Genomic DNA, 25,494 nt, shown 5'->3' with positions numbered 1-25,494 from the left:
TAGTAGTAGTAGTAGTAGTAGTAGTAGTAGTAGCAGTCGAAGAAGAAGAAAAAGAAGAGGAAGAGGGATTAAAAGAAGAAAAAGGAAGAAAATCAAAAGTAGTAGTGTAGTAGCAGTCGAAGAAGGCGAAGAAAAAGAAGAAGAAGAAGGAGGAAAAGGAGGGGAAGAGCATGACAAAAAATACCAGTAATAATAATAATAATAATGAGAAATAGAAGAAGAAGAAGAAGAAGAAGAAGAAGAAGAAGAAGAAGAAGAAGAAGAAATGATATAATATATACTGAAACGTTATCACCAAACTTTAGCGTGAAATAATGTCAATTGTAGGTCACGTGACTTCGAATCCAAGGTTATTATTATTTTTTTAACCATTGAATACGTATATATTAGCTCAACTGTAAGATTGTTTGTCATTACATTGTGGACAACTAAACGGGTAAGTTGGTTTCTTTCAATATTATTTTCTCATAGCTTTTACGACGCAAAAAAAATTTTTAAGTGAATTTTGCAGAGGTGTGGTCTAAGTGCGCGTGTATGTGTATGTAGTTGATTGACAAGTATTTAAGACACAACTTCATCAACTTACTTGAAAGCAGCACTTAATTGATATTTATTTTATCGTCACCGGAAGAAGAGAAGATATAATCAACTTCCGATTGTTTCTGTTATACCACCGCCGCAAATTTACATCTTCACAGGTTCACTGTATATTTAGCAGTGGCGAGGATGTTAAAGGAATGTGCAAAACTTCCTGAAAAGGGATTCGTTCCGGCAAACAACTTTGATCCTATTGCTTACAAAACATGCTATTTATAACAGTTTCCACTTGATTGCTATCGCGTGAGGGGAATTCGGAAGGGGGAAAGCTGTGCAGAGGTTCGTTATGTATGTATGTATGTATGTATGTATGTATGTATGTATGTATGTATGTATGTATGTATGTATGTATGTATGTATGTATGTATGTATGTATGTATGTATGTATGTATATATATATACATACTTTATTTAAAAGCAGCAGAAATATAACAAAAGCTGTTACCCAGAGTTTCACATTCCCATTCGTCGGACAGTTTTGTTAAAACCGTCCGATGAACGGGAACGTGAAACTCGTGAGTAACAGCTTTTGTTATATTTCTGCTGCTTTTAAATAAAGCATATTACTCTACTTCTGGTATTTGAGTACTCTTTTTTCCACCTTGTTTCACATTTATGTGCTTACTCCGGTATATATATATATATAATATAAATTAATTAATTTTATGTATTGGCTTAAGTTTTTCATTGTTTGATTTGCCTAATAGTGGTTTTATCTCTAATTTAATATAATATTATATATATATATATATATATATATATATATATATATATATATATATATATATATATATATATATATTATATATATATTAAATATATATATATATATAAGTGCCAACGAAGGAGATTCTCGGACCTTGAGTCACCCTGTCACTTCTGCTAAATATTAACAGAAAACAGTGTTATTAGGGACAGCTAGAATACTTAGGAGAGTTTTTGGCATCTAAGGTTAAACCTATGTTATGAATCTTTCTTTTTCGAGAGTCTAATATGTTGTGCGTATATGAAATAACAACAACGATAATAGTGTCAGGTAAAAAACGAAGCAATACAAATACCAACAAAGAACAAATAATTTTCAGTAAAATAGACTCTTCAGGAACAACGAAAGAAAATTCTAAAATTATATAAACAACGGAACAAGGAAGAAGAGCATCTGAAGAAGAGGATATACTGAAACAGAAAGAAGGTTCTGAGTAGAAATCTGGAGCAAAGAAAGTCTAACATAATATAACCGAAGACTGGTTGCGCGAATTTGAAAGAGAAACAATAACATAACAATTACAAACAAAAAAGTGAAATAGATGATAAAGAAAATACCAAACTGTGAAGTCCCCTGACCAGATTGAGTTCAGTTGATTCTGGCTAAAAAATCTTCCGCGTGTTAACAATCATATACAACTATTTTTACTGCATAGAAAATGGAATGAGAACAAGGATGATAAAAGGAAGGATAGTGCTGATACAGAAGGACAAAACAAAAAAAAAAAAGAAGAGGAAATCAGCAATTATAGACCTGTTGTATGTTTACCATCAAACTGGATGTTATTAATTGGCCTCGTAGCAGATTAATTATACTTCTAAAGAGTACAAGAGGGGAGATAGGAAGATGATCGAAACAAAATTAAATAGAGGAAATATAATTAAAGTAATAAATACACGGGCTTGCTAGTATTGAGATTCTTTGCTCCCTTTCTGAAATGGATAAAAGCCGAGCTAGAGAACTTGGATAGAAGAACTACAATACTGCTCACAATGCACAACATACACCACCCTAAAAATTATACCGATAGACTCTACCTACCAAAAAAAAAAAAAAAGAAAAGGAAGGAGACAGGATTACTACACGTAGAAGACAAGGTTAATACCGCGATATTAGGGTTGAAAAATTATGTTGTGCGAAGTAAAGAAAGAATACCAATGGCAGCTAGAGATGCCCTAAAATTTACTGACATAGTAGGAAGATTCAAAGAGAAAAGGAAGAACAATAGAATCTCTTGGGACTTTTCCATAAAGACCGAACATACTACTGAAGCAAGGAAACCAGAAATGAACACAGAGGAGAAAATAAACAAACAGCATGAGACCATAGACTTTGCAATGCCATATACGATAAGGAGCATCAGCTGGCAATAACTATTCGTAGCAGCACCAAGAACGATTAAAATCATGAAGGTGGTCGTTCAGCACCGCTGCAGCCTGATGACTTTAACCAATAACATAATAAAGCAAATATGTATACATACACACATTCACACACAGACAAGTGCTCTCCCTCTCTCTCTCTCTCTCTCTCTCTCTCTCTCACACACACACACACACACACACACACACACACACACACACACACACACAATGTGAGTGGAATGTATAAGGATAAAATTACGCGGGCGGGTACCGTGGTAGCTTTCAGATATATTTCAGGTTACTGATAACTTCATCAAGTAATACTAAGTGTCAATAGTCCCTTGGTATTAGCAACTTCGCTGTAATTCATCTGACGAGTAACTCCGGGTTTGCTTTTCTGGATTATGAATACCATCCGGAATGTAGATTTCAAGCAATTATAAAGAATACGGAGACTGGCACATCATCAGATTTTTCTTTTAATTTTATAGTTGGTCATACAGCATAATTATTTGGTTACAATGACCGACACGTTTTTCTACTGCCACACAGTATGTGCAGTTGCACATACAACTCAGCAAATTCTTCTGTGCACCTTCATTTAGGGTCTTCAACAAACGTGGCTCGAAGCGAACTGAGTTAATTTCTTTATTTGTGGTTAGTTTAAGATACCAAAGAAAGTGATAGGTGGTTGAAATCTCATGTGGCTATAAATTTTATTTTTAGGGTGACCTCAATTTAACAGCCGTGCAGTGAAGAAATTTGGAGTTGAATGTATGTTGAATTAGGTCAATGTATATTTGCGTGTTTTAACAGGCTTTTTTTCCCAGTGTGAAAGGAGATTGAATTGAACTAATGTTTAACAGTTACGTCGACGGAGTTCTGTCCATATATTTAGTGGTTGTGCACTTTCTAGTTGAGTTTTTTTGTCATTAATAAGTTTCCATACGTATATATGCTGCTATGATTTATAAGAGAGAGAGAGAGAGAGAGAGAGAGAGAGAGAGAGAGAGAGAGAGAGAGAGAGAGAGAGAGAGAGAGAGAGAGAGAGAGAGAGAGAGAGAGAGAGAGAGAGAGTTGGGAGAAAGGAAAATATTACAAGCTAGTGATTATCATGCTATTTTGTTGAAATTTAGGCCAGATAATGTCCCGACTTATACCTCCATTCCGCCTTTCCCTCTTGTGTATAGGATATCAGTTCACTTGATACCAGTATGAAAATGCTTAAAGATTTTTCCATGCATGAATAAACATCTCAAGGCCTGTTCTAGCCTGGTATTTCGATGTAAAAATCTGGTGCATTTCTTCTATGCACAAACCACATAACTTTTCCCCTGTTCTGTATAGTGTACCTGTACTAATTTTATCCCATTCTAACTCGCGTTTGTCTTAAGCTACCAGATGAACTTGCTTAAGCTTGTCCTGTTCATCTTATTTCTATCCTTAAACAACTTACGTGTTTGCCAGTCTCGATTTAAAGCTGTCGAGATCCCACTACCAATAGAGATGTAAGAATTTCCCCCCGATTTAATCTTACATCGATATATTAAGTTCGGATCTTTTCAGTTTGAACGGCAGTTTTTTCTAGCGGTGTCATATGAAATTGTCACCCATAATTATGACCCTAGTATCGGGGTGGGAGGCAGGGTATCTTTTTTTCTTCACAAATGTAAATAAACCCAATCTGTTTCTTAAACGAGGGACATATTCATACGGCACAGAATGTTGGTTTTTTTTTTACCTCAATAGACGTCACCGATTGGTTGAAATTTCAGAAATTGAAGAAAAAAAAACCCAACAAATATCTTACAAACTATAGAATTTTCTCAATAAAGCCAAGAGAAAAAGATGTTTTATAAACACATTCTACCAGTATACGAAGTTTAAAATCTTTTAGTTACCTAGAAATTATGTTAAAAACTGCCGTTCAAACCGAAAAGATCCTTAAGTTCTTCCTCAAACTTTGTGAATCCAAGGGACAGATTTTAGTTTTCCATAATTACAAATATGTAATCCCTTTTATCATTATCTATGTTAGTGGTGCTCGTATTAGATATATTCTATCGGTCTGCTATCATTTATATTCTGGCTACTGTCTAGGGTATCTAGCGATTTCTCGGCCCGAGCCTGTCGAGATAGAGGTTGTGGTAGTTGCGTCCCCTGCGCTACTTCTCGGTTCTCTGGTGTTATCTTCCCCACTATTAATAATAGACTAGAATAAACCTTGAGATGTTTAGATATGCAAGGAAAACCTTTAAGCACACATGTCAATATTAGGTAAATGCATAAATTTTTGGGTGTGGTCATTAATCTGATTTTGTATAATACAACATTCTGGTTTGGTATTTTTGACACTCAAGCGAAGATATGACAAAGGAAAATTACTTAACAAAGTCTGACGTGAACGCTTTCTTTCAACTTCGTAAAACCAACAACTTCTTTTTACCGAGAATAAATTTTACGATCTATAAATCTTATGAGCTTCTCTAGTTCCTTTTAAGTATAGGCTTTCAAAATTTACTTTTTTAGCTGTTACATGTTAACGGCATTTTTCTCCCTGAAAACAAAACAAAGAAATAGACAAATTAATTAACTAAAAAACAAACAAGCAATTTGAAGTTTTCCACACGTACGCAGTTTAACCCTTTTATTTATAAACATTAAAATATTTTTTACTTAGCTTTCGATTTTAGTTGATCTAGAAGAAGGAGCTTATCCATGGATTTTGAGGAAGAAGCTGGCAATGCACTGTATAAACAGCAGGAAGAGGACGGCTTTTGGAAAAACATACGCAAGAAGGGAATTCTAAACGGCCGACGTTCGGAGAAGGAAGGAAAATGTACAGGGCTTGGGGGTTGAATACAGCACTGATAAAGAAAAGGAAAAAGTACTTGTGCAGATGGTCGTCACTGCTACCAAATCAGCATTAGTAGTAGTAGCAGCAGTAATAGTAGTAGTGGTGGTAGTAGTCCTTTGTACTATAAGCATGTGGAGGCGCAATGGCCAAGTGGTTAGGGCAGCGGACTTGCGGTCGTAGGATCGCGGTTTCGATTCCCAGACCGGGCGTTGTGAATGTTTATTGAGCGAAAACACCTAAAGCTCCATGAGGCTCCGGCAGGGATGGTGGTGATCCCTGCTGTACTCTTTCACCACAACTTTCTCTCACTCTTACTTCCTGTTTCTGTTGTACCTGTATTTCAAAGGACCGGCTGTGGCCCTTTGTGTCACGCTGAATATCCCCGAGAACTACGTTAAGGGTACACGTGTCTGTGGAATGCTCAGCCACTTACACGTTAATTTCACGAACAGGCTGTTCCGTTGATTCGGATCAACCGGAACCCTCGTCGTCGTAACCGACGGAGTGCTTCCATCCACTATAAGCATAAGGGATGACAGTTTGAGAGGAATGGTAAGGCAACGACACCAGTGCGCAACTGGTACTTAATTCATTGACTCAGAAAGGATGAAAAGCAAAGCTGAACTCGGCGGAATTCGAACTCAGAACGTAAAATTGGAGCATTTTGTCAGACGCATTGCTCGACTGAGAGAGGGCTGTGAGCAACTTGATCAGCAATGAAGCAGAACAAGGATCGACGGTCATGCAGCGGTGGATGACAAAAGCGATATATGCATTTTCCACTTCCACCCCACCTTTCACGAAAAGCTTCCACTTGGCCCACTTCTGGATGAGACAAGCCACCCCGATCGTACGTTTCTTGTAAACCTGGAGGTTCGGATCAAACCAGACCCCGAGCAATTTAACTGTTGCTTCCGTCCAGCGTCTTACGACGCTATTGGGCGGCATGGACCTGCGTCTCTAGGTACCGCCGACTTCTGATTAATCTTTGTTCCTGTCACTGCTTCGTACTACCTTAGGATAGTGCTGATCACCTGAATTTCGGAGACATCCGGAACTATTACGGTGACGTCCTTCACATAAATTGACACAATCTTCTGCATCCTAGATCACGTGTGATGCGCATCGAAACACCCAGCTTCCGTAGCAGTCACTCGAGAGCCAGCTAGTACAGAGGGGGGGGGGGGAGTGGGCATGCTTGACGGACCGAAACACGCGTTAATAAGTGATTACAATCGTTGGTCATCATCTTTGACCTCCGTGTAGACGTCGCCATATATTGCCGCGATCTAACCTCTGAAAATAGGACCGAAACCTATCGCTGTGTTGGAAACCTGCAATTTTGATCCAAATCAATCAAGACTCCATTCATGCCAGATTCTTTACTTCGCATAGGCGGGGCCTACCTGATGTAGCCCGGAATGGATAGATCTGTTTGGGAAAGCGCATGTTTACTCATAAGCGACCAGTATATCAACAATAACCTCTTGGCTAACACCTTAGTCAAAAATCTGTAATCTACGTTTATCAGAATTATGGGCCTAAAATTATCGATATGGTCCCTCTTGTACGGGCCCTTTCTCAGTAGCAACAACTTTACTCCTTTTGCTGCTGCCAACGTCCAGAATCACCACCCTACCGTCCGAGTCTAGGAAGATCAGCCTTACCTTGATATCCAGTCCTTTCCGGAACAACAACACCTCTCCTCTCTCCATTCCAGGGGATGCGTAGATCACAAAGTTGTCAAAACTGGTTGCCGGAATCTTGGTCTTTACCACATCCAAGACCAGTGATCCGAGGTCGTAGAATAGGCGACCCTGCTTGCAAGCCCACCCCAGACCACGTACATCGACACACCTTTCTCTCAGAGATATCGGGATGGTAGGAGCGAAAGAGAAAGAAAAAGGGTCACCTACCTAGCGTTTATATTGCAAAGCAAACAGGAGCGTCTGCTTCCATGCTTGCTTGGGGGTTCCACGGGAAAGTCTTTCAAAAGCCTAGTGGTAGCTTTGACCTAGGCAGACCCTGCCTCATAAGGAGAACCTTTCTTTCATTATCTTATAAGTTTTTAAGTGAGCCTAACCATTCGGAGGTCATAAGGGACTGAGATCTTGATTTGGGTTAAAGTTTTTCCTCCTCTTTCTATGTCCCCTCCTTCCTGCCATTAGATTTTAATTGTTTTCCCCGACTAGCACAAAGTCTGGCTATTATCTTCTTCTGTATGTTTGAGTGCAGTTGTGTACTTTGTATTTGTTGCTGCTAGTGGAGATGGTGGCGACGGATGGTGGTGATGGTGGATGGTGTTATGTAGGAGGGTAGATGGTGATAATGGATGTTGTTTGTGGATGGTGGTGGTGGTTGTGAGTGGTGAGGATGTGTTTGTTGTAATCCTTAAAATGTCGTTGTTATAACGGCTACTTCGATATAACAGTATTGTTGTTAGGCCATTAAAGACACGACTATCTAAGAACGTCTACTTCCTACTCTCTCCTTATATTGACCGATGCCACCTTATTTATAGCGACTAGAATATACCTCTCGTCACGTGGGAGGGGTGTACCATTAATACTAATATCGCTACATCTCTCATTTTAAGTTTTTTTTTCTTAGGAAGTATAATTTTATTTCTTTTAATAACAGTAATTTTTATATCACTCCACCTCCCTTCTTTGAGTTTTTTTTCTTAGTTACACATTTAATATTTTTTTCCGTTTAGCATCCACATCGAGGACGTCCACAAATTTTTTCTTACGCATGTTCGCCTGGGTTCAATCGCCTGTAATGGCGTCGGTACTTGAAAAGTGTCATATAACCATTCCAATAGTTCTTCCGGTCTCTTGGGTTCGCTGTCAACTAATCTTATTTTCAGGTGGTTCATGTGTCTCATGTATACGCCTTTTCTACTTTTTACCAAGTATAGCATTTTTACTATGCGCTTCGTAACCACGCCATCTTCCCGCTCTTATATGTCCTCACAAATACCTTTTCACAAATTTTTTAAAATCTTGCTGTATTTTCCCTTGCAATTTTTCTTCTCTTGCCCGGTAGCAATTTATCGAAGACTGATTTTTACTTTCCTCTCAAACATCAGCTCCGATGGTAACATGCCTGCTGGTGTATTTGGATCTGGTATCGCACGGTACCAAATTGTTGTAGAGTTACCTCATCCGTGACTTCCTTATTCGACTTTCTTAGGGCTGTCTTAAACGTATCGACAAAGCATTCTGCTTGTCCGTTATAGCGCAGTAGTTATATGTTCAACCGCGAACATTTTACAAAACTTTTTAAATTCAAAAGACACCAATTGTGTTCCATTGTCAAACACTATCGCGTCTGGGATACCAAATCTTGCAAACAGCTCATGTAAAAAAGATTGTCGCAGTTGAGGAGGTTGGTTCTTTACACTTACAAATTTCTGTCCATTTAGAGAAACTATCAACTACCACTAAGTAGTATGAACCAGCGAAATCAACGTGTTGTCTCGACCACGGAACCTCTACTTTTGGCCAAGGTTCAATTTTTATCGTAGGTAATTTTGTCGCTAGAGTACATCCTCTACACCCTTTCGCTAAATTTTCGATTTCTCTATCCTTTTTGGCCAGTACACACAGCTACGCATTAAAGTTTTCATCCTCGAAATGCCAGGATATCCAACATAAAATTCACTCCACATTTTCTTTTGTAGTGTTTCAGGTATCACTACTCCCTGTGCATACATCGGTACACCATCACATATTAATAATTGCTTCTACTATTGTTCTAGTAGCTGTAGCTGCTGCTGTTGTTGCAGTTTTTGTAACTCGAGCAAACCGGTCCAAAAATTTTCCATAATTTTACGATTTTTTCCCCGTAAAATTCGCACAAAAAACGTTTGTGAGTTTCGTAAGTCCTTGTGAGTTTGTTAATTCCTCGTCACCACTGTTGTAACCTATGTCACTAATGTTGTATTCCTTAAAGTACCGAATTATTACAACGTCCACTTCGGTATAGTAGTATAGTTGCTGGACCAGAAAAGACACGACTAAGAACGTCTACTTCGTACCCTCCCCTTATACCGACCGACGTCACCTAATTTATGGTGACTAGCATATACCACACGTCACTATTATCCCCTGAACAACGTTGTTGTTGGATCGGTAATACTTGTGGAGTGGTTTTATCGTTTACACTGGAGTAATTTGTATATGTTTTTATTTATTCCTTTATAATTTTTATTTTGATTTCTTTATTCATTGCAAGATGAGGTTGCTGAATCGGAAAGCACCGATTTGGACGGGGACAGTGGTATGCTTTCGTGTGTATGAGTGTCTGTTTTTGTGCATGTTGGATGGAGAGATGAAGAGAGAGAGAGAGGAAGACAAAGAGGGAGAGAGAAAGAGGGAGAGGGAGAGAGAAAGAGGGAGAGGGAGAGAGAGAGAGATTGTGCGTGTGTGTGTTTGATTGGGATTTCCCTTAGGTGGTGGCTTTAGCTGCTGAAAGTGTCGTTGCTGCTGTGGCTGCTTTTCATGTTGCTGCTGCTTGTAGCCCTGTTGCGGATGTTCTTACCATTGCAAATATCGGTGCTGCCACTGATGTTATTATTGGTGTTGGTGTGTCTTATTGTTACTTTTCTTTATTTCAATTTGCTCTTGTTACTGTTGCTGTTGTGCTTTTTACCACTTGTTGCAGTGATGTTTTGGCAGTAGTAGGGGTTCTCTCTTTCCTCTCGTTCTCTTGTGTTTGTGGGGGAAGAAATCCTTGAGGTGGTTGTTGGCCTCATATACAAGGCATCTGTTTTTTCCGCCTTCCACAACCATATCCAGCTCCTCCCAATTCAGGGAGATAGCATCTGCGATTTTTCCAGACCTCTGGTTTTATATGTAGGAGTGTTTCCAAGTTGGCTCCAGAAAATATCTACTCCGCTCCTTGGACATCAAGTGGCGCATCATTCAAGATACAAGGCTCCAAATGTCGTATCCTGGTAGGATATTTTGAATTTTTATTCGGGCTGTACTTCAACCCAAGTGATGCAGATCGTGTGCGTCCGTCTTGACTAGGATATATACTAAATGTCCTTCCACATATTTTAAAGGACCCTTTTCACCAGAACATTTGATGCCGTCTCCAGGCAACGGCTTCTCTCAGAGCTGAACATGTGGCATACGGTTCTTCTTAACACATCGTTTGTGAAGTCTTCTGAGAGTTCTTTTAATGCCTTCCTCCTCTCAAACTTTCTATAACGTGCCACCTGCTCTAACCTACGCTGCTTGTCTTCTAGGGAGAGTTAGAACAGTTCTTTTTGTTTTACTACATTTGCGAAAGAGGGTTTGCAGTCATTGATGTTTGGTGAATTGCTGTTGTTGTTGTTATAGTTGTTGTTAACAACTATTGAAACTGAGACTTACATAACTTAAGAAAAGGCGTCCACCGCCAATAATAATAATAATAATAATAATAATAATAATAATAATAATAATAATAATAACAGAAAAAAGATGGTATAGGCACACACCAGAAAAGGTCACAGAAAACGAGAAAGCAACCATACTCTGGGATATGCCAATACACACAGATAGAGAAATTAAGGCCAACAGGCCAGATATAGTTGTCAGAGATCATGAAGGAAAAAATGCTTTCTAATTGATGTATCAGTACCAACAGATGACAACGTGTCTCTAAAAGAAGTGGAGAAACTTTTAAAATACAAAGATCTAGAAATAGAGGCAACTCGAATGTGGAATCTAAAAACAGAAACAATTCCTATCTTAGTAGGAACATTAGGTATGATAAAAAATATTCAGACAAATACATAATAAAAACATCAGGACTTACACATACATATAACATGCGAAAATTGCACTACTGGGCACGCACTGCACACATCCTACGCAAAAAACTTTCAATACAGTAACCATCAGAGCATCACAACAAATCACAGCACATGCACAAGGCACACAGAGCTGTGCTCGGTAGTGAAGTGAAAGCACGCTATAAAAATAAAACTACTGAATAATAATAATGATAATAATAATGATAATAATAATACGAAGAAGAAGGAGAAGGTGGGTCTAACTATGGCCTTGATCGATTACTGAAGGGCTAATGATAGTATTCTCCACACATAGATCTTAGAAATATTAACCACGAACATGTTAGCACCAATAATCATAAAATATATAAAACATTCCACGAATAAATGGCAGACAGTGTTACAGATGCAGACGAAAGAGTGACTTTTAAAAACCAAGGCTATCCCCATTAGAAGAAGAATATTCCCGGAAAACACACTCTCACCACTCCTTTTCTGCTAGGCACTGACACCTTTATCTTATATGTTAATCAGAATTGGATGTGGATACAACTGTTACGGCAAAACAGTCAGCCACCTCTTATATGGTTCAAAACTGTACGCTACAAATGATAAACAGCTAGAAACATTACTACAGATAGTTCGTGGATTTACTAAAGAAATAAACATGAAATTTGGCTTAGAAAAATGTGCAAAAGCAACTTTGAAAAGAGGAAAACTAGTTAAGACTAGCAACATCACACTAAATGAAACAAATGAAATAAGAGAATTAGACCAAAGCCAGACATACAAATACTCAGGAATCAATGAACTAGATACAACACGCACAAATAAAAGAGAAAATAAAAAAAAGAATACTATAGATGAGTTAGATTGACACTGAAAACACAGCTCAATGCGAAAAACAAGATAATAGCTATCAACACTCTAGCCGTCCCAGTTAGAGCTACAATTTCCTTAACTGGACTGTAAAGGAACTAACCAAAATAGAAAGGAAGACAAGAAATATAATGACAGGATTTGGGATGCGCCACCCAAAGTATGGAAGGTAGTAGCGGCATTATACAGCTAGAAAACTATTACAAAATAACCACCATAGGACTACAAAAATACCTACTTCAGAAGCGAGGAAACCTAATACAAATAGCCACAAAACACGAAAAAACTCCCAGTTTTCAGGCTTTAAAGGAAACTGACGAATACAAAAAAGAAGTCATAGTACCTAACAGCTATGAAGAAAAAAAAGAAACAAAAAAAAGCTGTAAAACAACTGAAATCTGAACGGAAACTGGAACAGCAACGTATCAGGATAAAACGATGGCAAGAAAAATACCTCATGGCAAATACTGGATGAAGCAAAACGCAAAACAATCAGACAGAGCAAAATCCCAACAATGGTTGAGAAGCTCAGGACTCAAAGCAGAGTCTGAAGGATTTTTAATTGCAGCACAAGACCAAAGCCTCCCCACCAGAAATTACCAAAACCATATAATGAAATGAAACATAACAAGTAACTGCAGAATACGTGGAGATGGACAAGAAACAATAAACCATATTGTCTCTGGTTGCCCCGTCCTAGCTAAGAAGGAATATGTTCATAGACAAGACAGAGTTGGGATCTACATACACTGGAAGCTATGCCAACACTATGGAATAACAACAGAAAAAAGATGGTATAGGCACATGCCAGAAAAGGTCACAGAAAATGAGAAAATAACCATACTATGGAATATGCCAAAACACACAGATAGAGAAATTAAGGCCAATATGCCGGATATAGTTGTCAGAGATGACTAAGAAAAAAATGGTATCTAATCGATGCTCCAATACTAACAGATGACAACCTTTATCTAAAAGAAATGGAAAAACTTTCAAAATAGAGGCAACTTGAATGTGGAGTCTAAAAAGAGAAACAATTCCTATCATAGTAGGTGCATTAGCTATGAAAAAAATATTCAGACAAATACATAACAAAAACACAAGGACTAATAAGTATATATAACATACAGAAAATGTCACTACTAGGCACCGCACACATCCTACGTAAAACACTTTCAGTACAGTAACAATAAGAGCATTACAACAAAATACAGCACATACCCAAGGCACACAGAGCTGCGCTCGGTAGTGAAGTGAAAGCACGATATAAACATAAGACTACTGAATAATAATAATAATAATAATAATAATAATAATAATAATAATAATGATCCTTTCTGCTAAAGGCACTAGGTTTGAAATTTTAGGGAGGAACAATATTTACTCTTTTTACTCTTTTACTTGTTTCAGTCATTTTGACTGCGGCCATGCTGGAGCACCGCCTTTAGTCGAGCAAATCGACCCCGGGAATTATTCTTTGTAAGCCCAGTACTTATTCTATCGGTCTCTTTTGCCGAACCGCTGAGTGACGGGGACGTAAACACACAAGCATCGGTTGTCAAGCAATGCTAGGGGGGCCAAATACAGACACACAAACACACACATACATATATATATATACGACAGGCTTCTTTTCAGTTTCCGTCTACCAAATCCACTCACAAGGCATTGGTCAGCCCGGGGCTATAGCAGAAGACACTTGCCCAAGATGCCACGCAGTGGGACTGAACCCGGAACCATGTGGTTGGTTAGCAAGCTACTTACCACACAGGCACTCCTGCGCCTATATACGAACATTGCTAGTATTATTACATCTTCTCCTCTTACCCTCCCTCTCTATCTTTGTTTGTCTGTCTGTCTGTCTGTCCGTCTCTCTCTCTCTCTCTCTCTCCTCTCTCTCTCTCTCTCTCTCTCTCTCTCTATATATATATATATATATATATATATATATATATTATATATATATATTACTCACACATAATTTATCATATATACTATATTTACAACATATCTGAATGACACAAATGCTTTATCTGTTCAAATTATATCCTTACAACTTAATAGCAGAGAAACGTCCAAATACGTACTTTTATATTGTGAAGACGTCATAGTTCTAAGAACAAATCGGAATGCGATTTTATCCAACTCTATTAATCTTTTCTTTCCTTCTATTGTCGAAGCATATATAGCATTTGTTTATGTATTATTGATGTATTTACTTCTATTTTTATCATTGTGTTATTCTTTCAAAAATGACTCCTCCCCTCCACAGATACTTGGTAGATTAGTATATATATACATATATATATATATATATATATTATATATATATATATATATATATATAGATAGATAGATAGATAGATAGATAGATAGATAGATAGATAGATAGATAGATAGATAGATAGGTTTAAGAGACAGAACCACCTTCAAGCAACTCAATCCACATTGAACGACATTATCTATGATAGAGATATATAAGATAAAATTTTATGAAAATTAACATCTACAATTCTTATTCTGAATCCTATATTAAATTATATAGACTACGCGCGTTTCATGACAATGTCTATCGGTATTCCTCTCATAGAAGGTCTCGAAATTCAATACCATATCAATCCGACTATACTGCTAATCTTCAGGTCTGGATTATATAGAACTATTTTACTATTTACATCAAATATAAAGACATGACAATCAAAATTATACAACTAGAAATTGTCGAAATAATTTTTCATTACTAAATAAGGAACAAAAATGAGGAATGAAAAATAATAAAAATAGGAAAAAAGAATGTTAACTTATCTTTTTGGTAATTTCCTCGCCACGAATTAATCATGGCTTCCAAGGGAACAACGTATAATCCAACCTTGAGAGCTCCGGTGTAGGGGAGATAATTCTTACTAACATTTAAGAGTTCTTAAAATATGTTTGCTATTTTATATATTTATCGTGTAAGGCAAGTGATAAAAAAAAAACTAGAAGCCGGAAATAAAATTAGCTACAATTTAGTCATAAGTTTTAGATACAATTTATAATCATATTTTATTATTTTAGTATAACTAGAATATATTTTTTCGTTTTTGGATTTGGTTTGCAAGATTCTTTATATGAGTTCGTGTGTTGAAGCATATTCTGTTGTGTATGGGGAGAGTCATTTTCTTTTTGTGCCTTATTATTTAACACACTCCACTTTTTTCTTATTTTTATTTTCCTAAAATTTTCGTTGCGTCTTGCAACCTTTTCAATAGTCTTGAGTCAAAACTATTGAAAAGGTTGCAAGACGCAACGAAAACGCACAATCATATACATATACACACGCATATATATATATACATATATATATATATATATATATATATATATATATATATATATATATATATATATATATATATATATATTATATATATATATTCGAAGGGCTTCTTTCAGTTTCTCTCTACCAAATCCACTCACAAGGCTTTGGTCTGCCCGAGGCTATAGTAGAAGACACTTGACCAGGGTGCCACACAGTAGGACTGAACCCGGAACCATGTGGTTGGCAAATAACCACACAGCCACTCTGAGGATATTTTTATCCAATACATTAAGTACCATAGACCCCGGCTTCTTCAGCTATGGTATGCTTCATGCGGATGGTACTCTTTGGTATTTTCTCTACACGATATTTCACGATATACATGCAAAAATAAAATTCAGGACAAATCCTGCTGGAAATGAATTAACATTTCACCTTGTTTCCGAAAAAATAAATATTAGATTCATACAAAAAAAAAAGGAAGGAGCCAATTTCGATGCTTTCCAGTGCTTCCCATTCGCCAAAATATGCGATCTTCTACTTTGGATATAAAACATTAATATAATATTTCAATTGTGTATTTAGGCGGTTGTTCTGATCTGACATTGTAATGTACGTGAAGGTGCTCTGTAGGTACTGCTTCTGTTGGCATTTAATTAAAAGAAGAAGTTTCTATTTGTTTAAGTCAACATTTTAGTTTTTACTCCTATGTAATAAGAAATGTATTTTGCATTCTTATTACGATGATATAACCATAATGAGGAAAGTCAAATGTTCTCTTACTGACGCTTAAATTTATGATTTGTCTCTGATTGTTTAGAAATTAATAAAATCATAAATTTTATGGTTGTTTAAAATGGTTCGTATTAATAGTTCCTGTTTTCTTTTTTTTTTTTCATGTCTGGTTATAGAACAACACCAGTTGATAGAAATAAGAAACGTGAAGTTTGTGGTTTTTCAAAATGTCGAGTTACCTTCATACAAAAGAGGATTCGCAAGTTTCGTATGAGACGATTCCTGAAAGATTGCGTAAGAGAGCTGAAAAATATCCAGACAGAGTAACAATTGTTTGCTATGATGCAGAATTCAAAAGGCACCAAATAACCATGTAAGTATATGCAAAAGTGAATGAAATATTTGAACCCAAAATACGAAGTCTGATTAGTAAGTATACAAATTGTTGCCATAGTAATAAAGGTAAAGCATACAGAGGATAGTGCACATGCACAGCAAAGTTCTGTGCTAAGTAACTTTACTCTGCGTTCTTCAGCTTCGTTTCTATGGCAAGACTTGATACTTATTGATCAGGCAACGCATGACAGAGCAGGTGACGTGCGACGTTCATTGTACTTGTGTTTGTATGCCAATATATTTTCTTTTGTGTAGAAGCACAAACATTCATACACGAGTGACGTATTTTCCTCTGTCACCCATCTTAAATGTTTGGCGTACTTAACTTATGGTCTATCAGAAACGGAAATCGATATACATTGTTTATACAGGAGGCTTACTAGTAGAGTATTTGAAGAATCGGAAACAATGCCACGTGGTATTTGTTGCTACTTTCTATTTCTGCATTTAAATCGGATTGAGTTGATTGTCATCCTTCCAAGATTAATAAAAAGTTTCAGTCCCTGGTGGTAGATTTGTAGAACTGGGAAAATGTTGGCTCACATATCTTGCAGGATTTGTTCTGTAAATATGTTTTTGCGTTCCGATTTTGTATCTCGAAACACTCATACATTGGGGCAGACTCCAGATTGAGGATATCTACATCAATTTCTGGGCAGTTTTACTTGCTAGTTCAGTCAATTATCAACAAAATTCTATGAGTCCTCTCAAGGAAATGCAGAAATATTAAATATATATAATCTACTATATTATGAAACTATGGATTTAGGAGCATATATGTTAAATATGTCACTTTACTTTACAGGAAAGAGATGTACGATGGAGCTGTGAAGTTCGCAAAGGCTTTGATGAAACTAGGCATTAAAAAAAGAGACAAGATTGCATTGTGTGTTCCTAACTGTGTAGAATGGATGAGCTACGATATTGGAATCATGATGACGGGAGCATATTCTATGAGATTAATGTTTGGATTAGCAGATCTGAAATCTATTATAAAAGGATGTAGTGCTGTTGTATTTGGATCCAAATCTATTTGGGACAATTTCTTATCCATTGCACAAATAAGCGATAATGGAAAAGTATCTTGCGAAGCGTGTCCAGATTTGAAGTTTGCCATTGATGTGTCCAATACACACAGACCAGCCAATGCTTTATCTGCTGCTAAATTGATGGCAGAAATAAGTGACGATGACGAGGTTGAGTTTCCTTACATTGACCCGGAAGATATTGCATCCATCAATCAGACTTCAGGAAGCACTGGTGTGCCCAAAGGTATCTGTCACAGCCATTTCGAATGCTTAAACTTACCTGATTCAGATTTTAATGAGAGTTTCCGTTTTATCACATTTAGCGGTCGGCCAATGGGATATATTGGAGGATATCCTTTGACTGCGGTAACTAGAGGAACATTGCATGTTAGTGGAGACGTAGAAATGTTGAATGATCCGAAGAACCTCGATTTTGTTATAAAGATATGGCAGAGTGAAGAATGTAACATGGTTGGTGTTGCACCACAAGATGTGAAGCGACTTAGCGACCGCGATTTCAGTGTCCCTATGTTAATGTCAAGTGGAGACATGGTTACCCGGGATACAATAGAAAATGCTTTGAAGCTTACAGGTTATTTCATAGTTGTTTATGGAAGTACTGAATCTTTCACGGTATCGTACAAAGTTTATACTCCAGAAAACATTTCAGAACATCAACAAGGATTGCTCGGGCGACCAGTTGCAGGAACAGAAATCAAAATTGTTGACGAGGAGAAGAGGGTTGTAGATATTGGAAAGACAGGCTATTTGTATTTTCGAAGTAAATGGATAGCAAAAACACATCTGGACGGAACCTCATGCTTAGAAAATGGTTGGTATCCAACATCAGATGTTTGTTACTTAACTGAAGATGGTGACCTCATAATGGTTGGAAGAAGCACTGATTTTATTAAGAAGTGTACTGTAAAATTATCTATTAAACTTATTGAAGATTACATCGGACGTCATCCGAGTGTAGATGCTGTGGTTGTTGTACCAATCCCTGACCAGGCCGTTGGAGAACGTGTATGCGCGTGCGTTACCCTTCGGCCAAATCACGAGTTCAATGAAGAAGAATTGAAAAAGTTTTGTACGGAAACAATGCCGCATCCAGATGACTTTGATTGTGTATCGATGCACCCTGATTATATTTTATATTTTCCTTCATTTCCATTTTTGCCCAGTGGCAAGTTTGACAGAAAGACTATAGCAAGTTTGGCCCTTAAGAAAATAAAAAAATGTAGTAATAAGTAAAAATTACCAAGATTAACAAACGTGTTTTAGATTTCCATGTTTAACATGTTAACGTGCTAAGGTTTCCTTCTAAATAAAAGCGACATGCTTCGTTAAATATATACATTTATATGTGTATGCTTACATACATATATACATTCATACATACATAGATATATATACACACACACACACATACATACATACATACGTTCATACATACATACATACATACATACATACATACACACATATATATATATATGAATATAGGCCCGTAATGTCAAAGACTTATCCAATCTTTCCGTTCATTAAACTAATACACCTGTTCGTTGTACCGTCACCTGTCTTTGTCTTTTGTGTTTTGTACATTTGAACTATGTATTACATACTTTCACCTGCTTATCACAGTTTGATCCTACCTGACTGAACTTCCACCACTTATGGGCCGTCATCTCTCTCTTACCTTTTCCTCGAACCTTAGGTATCTATCCTCATCCACCTAACCATCAACCCAAATGGATTACCATTGGGAGTTTCTACATTTTCCAACTCTACCACCATGGATCTTAGGTGTGTAACGTGTGATATTCGCATTGACCATGTCGGATGAAGCTGTTATGGCGAAACCCGCTCAAGATCTACAAAATTTGCAAAAGGTATATGGAGAGGGGTGTATGTGCCGCACACGAGTGTACAAGTGTTCCAGACGTTTCCAATATGGCCGAAAAAATGTCGATATTGATGAACGTTCTGGGAGACCAGCAGAACTGAGAAAAATATCGCAAATGTGCGTGAAGCTTTGAGGGAAAATCATCGAATCACCATCCATGAGTTATGGGGCGCTGTGTAGATTAGTTACGGTTCAGTTTAGTCCGTTATCACCGACGATTTGGGTATGATACGCGTATCTCCCAAGATTGTGCGAAAACTGTTTTCAGCAGACCAAAAAGACACTCGGGTTTCAGTTGAATAAGATCTCTTTGACTGTGTCGAGAACGATGAAAACTTTTTTGAAAACTTTGCGTAGGCCTTTGAGCAGGTCTCACCAAGCTTTTGGCAAAACTTGATGCAGATTCTCTGCTCAACTTTCTCTATCATGGTCAGAGCGACGATCACACACTACACACTTTCCTTCCAGGAACTGTTGTAAACAGGAACTAAGCTAGTATGTTAAAACTTAGTGCACATGCGCAGCAGAGTTCAAGGTCATTCTGTGCTAAGTAGCTTTATTCTGCGTTCTTCAGCTTCGTTACTATAGCAAGACTTGATACTTATTGATCAGGCAACGCATGACAGAGCAGGTGACGTGCAACGTTCATTGTACCTGTGTTTGTATGCCAATATATTTTCTTGTGTGTAGAAGCATAAACATTCATACTCGAGTCACGCTCATCTTAAATGTTTGGCGTACTTATGGTCTATTAGAAATGGAAATCGATGTACATTGTTTATAAAGGAGGCTTACTGGTAGAGAAGTTGAAGCATCGGAAACAATGCCTCGTGGTATTTGCTGCTACTTTCTGTTTCTGAATTTAAATCGGATTGAGTTGATTGTCATCCTTCCAAGATTAGTAAAAAGTTTCAGTCCCTCGTGGTAGATTTGTAGAACTGGGAAAATGTTGGCTCACATATCTTACAGGATTTGTTCTGTAAATATGTTTTTGCGTTCCGATTTTGTATCTCGAAACACTCTACTTGGCCGTAGATTTAATCCTCCAAATGGTATCACTATCTGGCATCTTAGATGTCTGTAGCAGAGTCCGTTATTGTTCATACATTGAGGCAGACTCCAGATTGAGGATATCTACACCAATTTCTGGGCAGTTTTGCTTGCTAGATCAGTCAATTATCAACAAAATTCTCTGAGTCCTCTCAAGGAAATGCAAAAATGTTAAATATATATAATCTACTATATTATGAAACTATGGATTTAGGAGCATATATGTTAAATATGTCACTTTACTTTACAGGAAAGAGATGTACGATGGAGCTGTGAAGTTCGCAAAGGCTTTGATGAAACTAGGCATCGAAAAAGGAGACAAGATTGCATTTTGTGTTCCTAACTGTGTGGAATGGATGAGCTACGATATTGGAATCATGATGACTGGAGCATATTCTATGAGATTAATGTTTGGATTAGCAGATATGAAATCTATTATAAAAGGATGTAGTGCTGTTGTATTTGGATCCAAATCTATTTGGGACAGTTTCTTATCTATTGCACAAATAAGCGATAATGGAAAAGTATCTTGCGAAGCGTGTCCAGATTTGAAGTTTGCCATTGATGTGTCCAATACACACAGACCAGCCAATGCTTTATCTGCTGCTAAATTGATGGCAGAAATAAGTGACGATGACGAAGTTGAGTTTCCTTACATTGACCCAGAAGATATCGCATCCATTAATCAGACTTCAGGAAGCACTGGTGTGCCCAAAAGTATCTGTCACAGCCATTATGAATGCTTAAACTTACCTGATTCAGATTTTAATGAGATTTCTCGTCTTATCAGGTTTAGTGGTCGGCCAATGGGATATATTGTAGGATATCCTTTGTATGTGTTAACCAGAGGATCATTGCATGTCAGTGGAGACGTAGAAATGTTGAATGATCCGAAGAACCTCGATTTTGTTATAAAGATATGGCAGAGTGAAGAATGTAACATGGTTAATGTTGCACCACAAGATGTGAAGCGACTTAGCGACCGCGATTTCCGTGTCAATATGATAACGTCAGGTGGAGACATGATTACCCGAGAAACAATAGAACATGCCTTGAAGGTTGCAGATTCATTCTGTGTTGCCTATGGAAGTACTGAATCTATTTTGGTATCTTTCAAAGTGTTTACTCTAGAAAACATTTCAGAACATCAACAAGGAATGCTCGGGCGACCAATTGCAGGAACGGAAATCAAAATTGTTGACGAGGAGAAGAGGGTCGTGGATATTGGAAAGACAGGCTATTTGTATTTTCGAAGTAAACATATAGCAAAAACATATCTGGATGGTACTTCGTGTTTAGAAAATGGTTGGTATCCAACATTAGATATTTGTTATTTAACTGAAGATGGTGATCTCATAATGGTTGGAAGAAGCACAGATTTTATTAAGAAGTGTACAGTAAAGTTATCAATTAAACTTATTGAAGATTACATCGGACGTCATCCGAGTGTAGATGCTGTGGTTGTTGTACCAATCCCTGACCAGGCAGTTGGAGAACGTGTATGCGCGTGCGTTACCGTTCGGCCAAATCACGAGTTCAATGAAGAAGAACTGAAAAAGTTTTGTACGGAAACAATGCCGAATCCAGATAACTTTGATTGTGTATCGATGAACCCTGATTATATTTTATATTTTCCTTCATTTCCACTTTTGGCCAGTGGCAAGTTTGACAGAAAGACTATAAAATGTTTGGCCCTTAAGAAGATATAAAAAATGTAGTAATAAGTAAATATAAATTACCAAGATTAACAGACGTGTTTTAGTTTTCCATGTTTAACATGTTAACGTGGTATGGTTTCCTTCTAAATAAAGGCGACATGCATCGTTAAATATATACATTTATATGTGTGTCTGCTTAAATACATATATACATTCATACATACATAGATATATACACACATACATACATACATACATAGATACATACATATATATATATATATAAATATGAATATAGGCCCGTAATGTCAAAGACTTATCCAATCTTTCCGTGCATTAAAGTAATACACCTGTTCGTTGTTCCGTCACCTGTCTTTGTCTTTTGTTTTTTGTAAGTTTGAACTGTGTATTGCTTACTGTCACGGAAGCAATGTCTCGTGGTATTTGTTGCTACTTTCTGTTTCTGAATTCAAATTCGATTGAGTTGATTATCATCCTTCCAAGATTAGTAAAAAGTTTCAGTCCCTCGTGGTAGATTTGTAGAACTGGGAAAATGTTGGCTCACATATCTTGCAGGATTTGTTTCTGTAAATATATTTTTGCGTTCCGATTTTGTATCACGAAACACTCTACTTGACCGTAGATTTAATCCTGAAACAGGTATCACCATCTGGCATCTTAGGTCTCTGTAGCAGAGTCCGCTCTTGTGCATACATTGGGTCACTCTCCGGATTGAGGATATCTACACCAATTTCTGGGCAGTTTTGCTTGCTAGATCAGTCAATTATCAACAAAATTCTCTGAGTCCTCTCAAGGAAATGCAGAAATATTAAGTATATATAATCTGCTATATTATGCAACTATGTACTTAGGAGCATATATGTTAAATATACTACTTTTCTTTACAGGAAAGAGATGTACGATGGAGCTGTGAAGTTCGCAAAGGCTTTGATGAAACTAGGCATTGAAAAAGGAGACAAGATTGCATTTTGTGTTCCTAACTGTGTAGAATGGATGAGTTACGATATTGGAATCATGATGACTGGAGCATATTCTATGAGATTAATGTTTGGATTAGCAGATATGAAATCTATTACAAAAGGATGTAGTGCTGTTGTATTTGGATCCAAATCTATTTGGGACAGTTTCTTATCCATTGCACAAATAAGCGATAATGGAAAAGTATCTTGCGAAGTGTGTCCAGATTTGAAGTTTGCCATTGATGTGTCCAATACACACAGACCAGCCAATGCTTTATCTGCTGCTAAATTGATGGCAGAAATAAGTGACGATGACGAGGTTGAGTTTCCTTACATTGACCCAGAAGATATTGCATCCATTAATCAGACTTCAGGAAGCACTGGTGTGCCCAAAGGTATCTGTCACAGCCATTTTGGATATGTAAACTTACCTGATTCAGATTTTAATGAGAGTTCTCGTCTTATCATGTTTAGTGGTCGGCCAATGGGATATATTGGAGGATATCCTTCGAATGTGGTAACCAGAGGATCATTGCATGTTAGTGGAGACGTAGAAATGTTGAATGATCCGAAGAACCTCGATTTTGTTATAAAGATATGGCAGAGTGAAGAATGTAACATGGTTGGAGTTGCACCCCAAGATGTGAAGCGACTTAGCGACCGCGATTTCCGTCTCAATATGCTAATATCAGGTGGAGACATGATTACCCGAGAAACAATAGAACATGCCTTGAAGGTTGCAGATTCCTTCTTAGTTGGCTATGGAAGTACTGAATCTATTTTCGTATCTTACAAAGTGTTTACTCTAGAAAACATTTCAGAACATCGACAAGGAATGCTCGGGCGACCAGCTGCAGGAACAGAAATCAAAATTGTTGACGAGGAGAAGAGAGTTGTGGATACTGGAAAGACAGGCTATTTGTATTTTCGAAGCAAATATATAGCAAAAACATATCTGGATGGTACTTCATGTTTAGAAAATGGTTGGTATCCAACATCAGATATTTGTTACTTAACTGAAGATGGTCATCTCATAATGGTTGGAAGAAGCACAGATCTTATTAAGAAGTGTACAGTAAAGCTATCTATTAAACTTATTGAAGATTACATCGGACGTCATCCGAGTGTAGATGCTGTGGTTGTTGTACCAATCCCTGACCAGGCCGTTGGAGAACGTGTATGCGCGTGCGTTACCCTTCTGCCAAATCACGAGTTCAAAGAAGAAGAATTGAAAAAGTTTTGCACGGAAACAATGCCGGATCCAGATAACTTTGATTGTGTTTCGATGCACCCTGATTATATTTTATATTTTCCTTCATTTCCACTTTTGGCCAGTGGCAAGTTTGACAGAAAGACTATAGCAAGTTTGGCCCTTAAGAAAATAAAAAACATGTAGTAATAATTAAATTAATTTACCAAGATTAACAAACGTGTATTATAGTTTTCCATGTTTAACATGGCACAAATAAACGATAATGGAAAAGTATGTTGCGAAGCGTGTCCTGATTTGAAGTTTGCCATTGATGTGTCCAATACACACAGACCAGCTAATGCTTTATCTGCTGCTAAATTGATGGCAGAAATAAGTGACGATGACGCAGTTGAGTTTCCTAACATTGACCCAGAAGATATTGCATCCATCAATCAGAAGATGTTAACGTGCTACGCTTTCCTTCTGAATAAAGGCGACATGCTTCGTTAAATATAGATTTATATGTGTGTATGCTTACATACATATATACATTCATACATACATAGATATATAGACATACATATACACATACATATATACATACATACCGAGATACTCACATACATACCTAGGTACACACATACATACATACATACATACATACATACATACATACATACATACATACATACGTACATACATACATACATACATACATATATATATATATATGAACATAGGCCCGTAATGTCAAAGACTTATCCAATCTTTCCATGCATTAAAGTAATACACCTGTTTGTTGTTCCGTCATCTGTCTTTGTCTTTTGTTTTCTGTACGTTTGAACTATGTATTACTTACTGTCACGGAAGCAATATCTCGTGGTATTTGTTGCTACTTTCTGTTTCTGAATTCAAATCCGATTGAGTTGATTATCATCCTTCCAAGATTAGTAAAAGGTTTCAGTCCCTGGTGGTAGATTTGTAGAACTGGGAAAAT

At 37.2% G+C, this 25,494-nt stretch overlaps 1 protein-coding gene across 5 annotated transcripts in view; it reads left to right on the top strand.

The window, feature by feature from the left end:
• The first annotated feature begins 307 nt into the window (after positions 1-307).
• LOC115215044 (medium-chain acyl-CoA ligase ACSF2, mitochondrial-like) overlaps positions 308-25,494 on the top strand; it is a 35,840-nt gene continuing 10,653 nt past the window's right edge. Inside the window, exons 1-3 of one of the 5 annotated variants that reach the window (XM_036505372.1) lie at positions 308-436; positions 16,464-16,660; positions 23,234-23,817. In XM_036505372.1, the coding sequence (XP_036361265.1) occupies positions 16,515-16,660; positions 23,234-23,817 (730 nt within the window). In that variant the 5' untranslated portion in view covers positions 308-436; positions 16,464-16,514. Of the gene's footprint in view, positions 437-16,463; positions 16,661-17,488; positions 19,288-20,917; positions 22,416-23,233; positions 25,308-25,494 lie in introns of those variants that run through there. The other 4 variants (XM_029784179.2, XM_029784181.2, XM_029784178.2 and 1 more) reach the window with 4 other exon arrangements.

Source organism: Octopus sinensis, linkage group LG8 (genome assembly GCF_006345805.1).
Source record: "Octopus sinensis linkage group LG8, ASM634580v1, whole genome shotgun sequence".
NCBI classification, from domain to species: domain Eukaryota; kingdom Metazoa; phylum Mollusca; class Cephalopoda; order Octopoda; family Octopodidae; genus Octopus; species Octopus sinensis.
Note: the sequence above shows the minus strand (reverse complement) of the source record. Positions and strands in the feature narration are given on the sequence as shown.